At 42.1% G+C, this 6,000-nt stretch overlaps 1 protein-coding gene across 1 annotated transcript in view; it reads left to right on the top strand.

The window, feature by feature from the left end:
• Dlat (dihydrolipoamide S-acetyltransferase) overlaps positions 1–6,000 on the top strand; it is a 30,595-nt gene that overhangs the window by 2,498 nt on the left and 22,097 nt on the right. The window contains exon 5 of the mRNA XM_005347312.2: positions 4,062–4,188. Within this exon, the coding sequence (XP_005347369.1) occupies positions 4,062–4,188 (127 nt within the window). The remainder of the gene's footprint in view (positions 1–4,061; positions 4,189–6,000) is intronic.

Here is a 6,000-nt window from a genome sequence, read left to right as displayed (position 1 = left end):
CTCTTGTAGACCAGGCTGGTCTCGAACTCACAGAGATCTGCCTGCCTCTGCCTCCCGAGTGCTGGGATTAAAGGCGTGTGCCACCACCGCCCAGCTTCAATAATACTCTTAAATGAAAGAAGTAACAGTAAATAATAAATGTGAATGGACTGGAGAGATGGCTCAGCAGTAGTTAAGAGCACTGGCTGCTCTTCCAGAGGACCCAGGTTTGATTCCTAGCACCCACACGGCAGCTGACAACCACCTGTAACTCCAGTTCTAGCAGATCTGACACCCTCACAGGCACACGTGGGCACCAGTGCACATAAAATAAATGACTCATTTAAAGAAATGAAGTGTACATAAGTGTACAGCGTAGCAGTGTGACAGGGCCAGTGGCCATAAATGCCATTCCTATGAACCTAAGCAAGCTTTTAGGAAACTAAAACATCCTTTTTTTAGAAGTAGATTTTGTTTCATACACATAATCTAATTACGGTTTTCCATTCCCCCAACTCTTCCCAGATCCTCCTTGCTTCCCTACCTATCTAAACCCACACCCTTTCTTTCTCTCTCTCCTTAGAAAACAGACATCTAAAAAATAATAATGATAATAAAAATAAAATAAAAACCAGATTAGGGCAAAACAAACAAATGGGGGGGGGGAGTCAAAGAAAAACCACAAGAAACCAAGACACACACACTGAATCAGTTTATTAGATATTAAAGTTTTCCTCTATGTTGTATTTATGTGGTTTTTATGTTGAAAGTAGCTAAAATCTAAAGGATTAAGATTTGACCTTTCCTTAACATTTTTGCTTGTTTTTTTAAGTCAAGATGTAGTTGGATTTTTCTTTGAATGGTCAGCTCACAAATAATGACATGGAGACGTATTATTAATTATGAAAGCTCAGCCTTAGCTTAGGCTTGTCCCACTAGCTCATATAACTTAAATTAACCCATTTATAGATTAATCCATGTTCTACCACATGACATTACCTCATCTCCATATTGTCCATTCTGCTTTCTCTGCTGGCAACTCTGCCCTTCTTTCCAGAGATCTCTCTCTGCTGGGAAGTCCCCTACACCTCCTGCCTAGCTATTGGCTGGTCAGCTTTTTATTACACCAGTCCCAGCAATACTTCTTCACACAGTGTACAAATATCCCACAACAATAGGGTTTCTCCGTGTAGCCCTGGCAGTCCTGGAGCTCTAGACCAAGTGGATCCTCCTGCCTCTGCCTCCTGAGTGCCTGAATTACAGGTGTGTGTCCTCACCACCCAGCCTACCTTTCCTTAGCTTTAGAAGAAGTTTTCTGAATGAATCAGTTTCTTTGGAAGCCATGTTCCAGCTCTGTTGGTAACAGTCACTTGTGAAATTTTGCCTGGCCTTTAGCGTTCACAATTATTTCATTCAGTTTAGCAACCTTATTACGTAATACCTTCTTTCTCCATTTTATGGTGCTTTATGTTCAAGTGTTAGAACTGGGCTCTAAGAATCCTTTGAGATGATAAAAATATACATGAATATATTTCACACACATACTTTCATTCACTTTACTGGTGATTATGAAACAAAGAAAACAAATTCTGAACTGGAAGTAATTTTTAAAGAATTTTCTAAATGCACCAGGCATTGTTATGCATGCCTTTAATCCCAGCACTTGGGAGACAGAGGCAGGCAGATCTCTGTGAGTTTGAGGCCGCCTGGTCTATAATGAGAGTTCAAGGACAGCCAGGACTATTACACAGAGAAACCCTGCCTGAAAAAAATCAAATCCAATAATAATAATAACAACAATAATAATATTATTATTCTAGGTGTTAGAGTTTTATTTTTTCCCACTTCTAGAGACATTATTGACTGAAATTATTTTTCCCTTAGCTTAAGGCTGTTGCTACTTAAAAGACTAAGGAGATAGCAAATAAAATCCATATTAACTAAATAACTGTCCAAATTCATTGAATACAATCATTTAAACAGGAATGCAATTAAAATTTTTACATGTATTTAGTGGACATGTGGGCACACTGCCTATATGTATGGAAATTAGAAAACAACTCGTGGAGTAACCATATACATTCTGCATGTGCGCGCGCACACACACACACACACATATACACAAGACTATAACCATAGTGCTGTGGACTGGAGAGTTGGTCAGAGGCTTGCTGTCCACCTCAGTGAGAGACCCTATCTCAAGAAAATAAGGCAGATAGCACAGGACACATTATATCCTCTTCTGGCTTCTGCACTTCACTCTTGCATACCTCTCTCTCTCTCTCTCTCTCTCTCTCTCTCTCTCTCTCTCTCTATCTCACACACACACACACACACACACACACAACTTAGAAATCTTTTAACGGTTTTCAAGAATATGATGTATTATTGTAGTCTGTGAAAGGTGGTAATGCGGTGGTGGCGCACGCCATTAACTCCAGCACTCGGGAGACAGAGGCAGGCGGATTTCTGTGAGTTTGAGGCCAGCCTGGTCCACAGAGCAAGTTCCAGGATAGCCAGTGCTACACAGAGAAACCTTGTCTCACAGAATAAACAAAAAGAATGTTTTGGTTTTCCCCCTAGTCGTGAGATCGAGCTCATGGCCTCAAGTATGCTTGTCAAGTACTCTTCTGATATTGAATTTCATCCTCTGGTCCATGAAGAGCTCTAATGTTCATTTTTTAAAAATAATTTATTTTTATTTTATGTGCATTGGTGTTTTGCCTACATGTATGTCTATGTGAAGATTGGGTACCTTGAAACTAGGATTACACATAGTTGTGGGTTGCCATGTTGGTACCAGGAATTGAACCCAGGTCCTCTGGAAGAGCAGTCAGTGCTCTTAACTGCTGAGCCATCTCTCCAGCCCCAGTGTTCAGTTTTAAAATTTGTGTGTGTACATATGTGCATGCTGGTGCTCTCAGACAGGAAGGAGATTATGGATTTCCTGGAGCTGGAGTTACAGGTGGTTGTGAGCTGCCCTACTCGGGCACTGGGAACTGAACTCAGGCCCTGTGCAAGAGCAGCAGGTACTCTTAACTATTGAGTCATTTTTCTCTCTAGCCCTTAATTAAAACAAACAAACAAAAAACTTATATCTACTAAGTGAAATAAGTGTGGTTTCTTATGAGTGGAGAGATAAATAGATGCTCATTGTAGAACACAGCAAATTCAGCAGAGTAGCCTCTCTAGACCAGGATCACTCTGTGTCCATCTTAACCTAGAGCAGTGGTTCTCATCGTGGGGCTTGTGACCCCATTGGGGCTTGAATGACCCTTTCACAGGGGTTGCATATCACATATCCTGCATGTCAGATTTTTTTTAAATATTTTTATTTATTATGTATACAATATTCTGTCTGTGTGTATGCCTGCAGGCCAGAAGAGGACACCAGACCTCATTACAGATGGCTGTGAGCCACCATGTGGTTGCTGGAAATTGAACTCAGGACCTTTGGAAGAGCAGGCAATGCTCTTAACCTCTGAGCCATCTCTCCAGCCCCCATGCATGTCAGATATTTACAGTACGATTCATAACTAGAAGAATTACAGTTATGATGTAGCACCATAACAATTTTATGGTTGGGGTCACCACAACGTGAGGAACTGTATTAAAGGATCGCAGCATTAGGAAGGTTGAGAACCACTGTCATAGTTGAAAAGATACTGTGCATGTATACCAAGGAATTTGTTTTGATTATCTGAAAGAAACCTTTCCCACCTGCCTGATGGTTTTAACTTTGGAGGATGGATTAGAGTAACTGGTCAGATGTAATTATCCTTGTTCTGAAGAGTGACTCAGCTGATGGAAAGTTATTAAGCACAAAGCTGTGATGGGTAATTTGGTTTTTTGGTTGTGGTTTAATTTTGAGCCAAGGTGTCATTGTGTGGTCCAGGTTGGCCTCAAACTCATGATTCTTCTCTTCTGCCTTTTGAGTGTTGAGATTACAAATTAATTCCACCAGACCTAGGTGTGGCAAGTGATTGAATTACTGCAGTCTCGGTCACTCATGAAATCACATGCACTTGTCCGAACACTTTTGTGTGCAGCCTTCCTGGTTAAGCAGTGAATTGTTTCTGCAGGTACTTCTTCCTGCCCTCTCCCCGACCATGACCATGGGCACAGTCCAGAGATGGGAGAAGAAAGTGGGTGAGAAGCTCAGTGAAGGAGACTTGCTGGCAGAGATAGAGACTGACAAGGCCACTATAGGTGAGAGCTCTTCAGTTCTTGGTCGTTGAGTGAGGAGGAGGAGGATGGCCATTCTTTCCTGTGCTGAGTGAGCAGCAATATGAATTTACAATTCCTGGGATTGGCGGCCTGGGGCGTGATCCTTTATAGCAAGGTCATGCGTCACATATGTCAGTTCTGAACTGTACTCATCGACTGAGGACAGGTCAAGATTTGTTCTTGGGTCAGGGTTTGCTCAGAAGCTGTACCAGAACTGCCATTGTCTAAATGTGGGAAAGAAGGGAGGGAGAATGAAGCCGTCTCTGTCCCCTGTCCCCCCAGGGAAGGAGAATACCAAAGGATTTCAGATGACTCTGAGGAACAGCAGAACTCATGCCTATTGGTCTTCATATGTATCACATTTTCATGTGCCCCTTCTTTGACTTATTTTGTGCCCAGAAACAAAATCCATTAAGCAGCCAGGTCTTGTGCTTGTATTGTTGATAATCCCCTCCCACCAGACCAATTCCATCTCATCTTTGCACATACTACTTCCTCACAGTTTTAAAATGTTTTTGTTCTTGTTTGAGATGAGACTGGCCCTTAATCCGCAGTCCTCCAGCCTCAGCCTCCAAATTTAAGTGCTGGAATTATAGACTTGCACCCCTCTGCCTGGCTCCCTATAGCTTTTAATAGAAGAAATGATTCTGTCTTAAGAAAATAAGCAAAAAGCCAGCAAAATGGTTTGGTATGGGTAAGGGTGCTTGCTAAGCCTAACATCAAAGGTTCGCACCACCTCTGCCCAGCTTTATCGAGTATTCCCAGTTGGACAGTGGATGGATTCATTAGAGATGTCTTCACCAAGGAGAGGCATAACTGCAGAAAGCAAGATTCAGAAGGCAGAGCTTACCCTTGCCAGTAGCTTGATTTTCCTTTTTTAAATTTTTTTTTTTTTTTTGCTTTTTCGAGACAGGGTTTCTCTGTGGCTTTGGAGCCTGTCCTGGAACTAGCTCTGTAGACCAGGCTGGTCTTGAACTCACAGAGATCCACCTGCCTCTGCCTCCCGAGTGCTGGGATTAAAGGCGTGCGCCACCATCGCCTGGCCTTTTTTAAATTTTTAGTTTAATTAATTAATTTCTGAGACAGAGTTTCACTCACCTGGATGTTCTGGAACTCAGGACATGGCCTGCTGTTGTTTCTTTATGGGCAACTCTTTGCTATGTAGTCTAGTCTGGTCTTGAACTTTTGAACTTACTATGTTGCTCAGGTTATCTTTGATCTGGACAGTCTCTATTTCAGCCTCCTGATGGTGGGTTTATAAGAAAACAGCCACCAGCTTAAGGCTTTACTTTTTTAAGTCTGAGTGTTTTGGAAAAACAGCAGCTGAATGACATGTAACTCTTGTCACAGGAGACCTCAGTGTTGCTGTGTTTCAGCACATTGGAATAGCTAGCATAAGGTCAAGTGCAGCCTTTGAGAAGCTCTGAGAACACTCTTAGTGCTAATTCCACGCTCCCGTCCTGCTTGTAGTTCTGGTAATTTGACTTCCGTGTAACTGACTTTCAGCAGTACACTGATACCATCTTTGATCCTGTGAGTTCCTCATAAGGGCTGCCCTTGAGGTGTGTTCAGAAGCTCTCAGTGTGAACTGCTGTCTGTAGTCCTGGTAGGACAGATGCAGTTATCTTAGTATCCACAAGGGATTGGCTCCAGAAAAGACATCTGCATGTGTTCAGCACAGGTGTAGTTTTTTCCCAAATTGTTTTGATCTCAGGATTTGGAGAGTCAACTGCATTTTTTGTTTACTCTTTTTCAGGGATTGTTCCTAAGTACTTAGAAAACATTGATTTAAAT

This window comes from Microtus ochrogaster, chromosome 5 (assembly GCF_000317375.1).
Source record: "Microtus ochrogaster isolate Prairie Vole_2 chromosome 5, MicOch1.0, whole genome shotgun sequence".
Taxonomy (NCBI): Eukaryota; Metazoa; Chordata; class Mammalia; order Rodentia; family Cricetidae; genus Microtus; species Microtus ochrogaster.
This window is presented reverse-complemented; position numbering and strand designations above follow the sequence as displayed.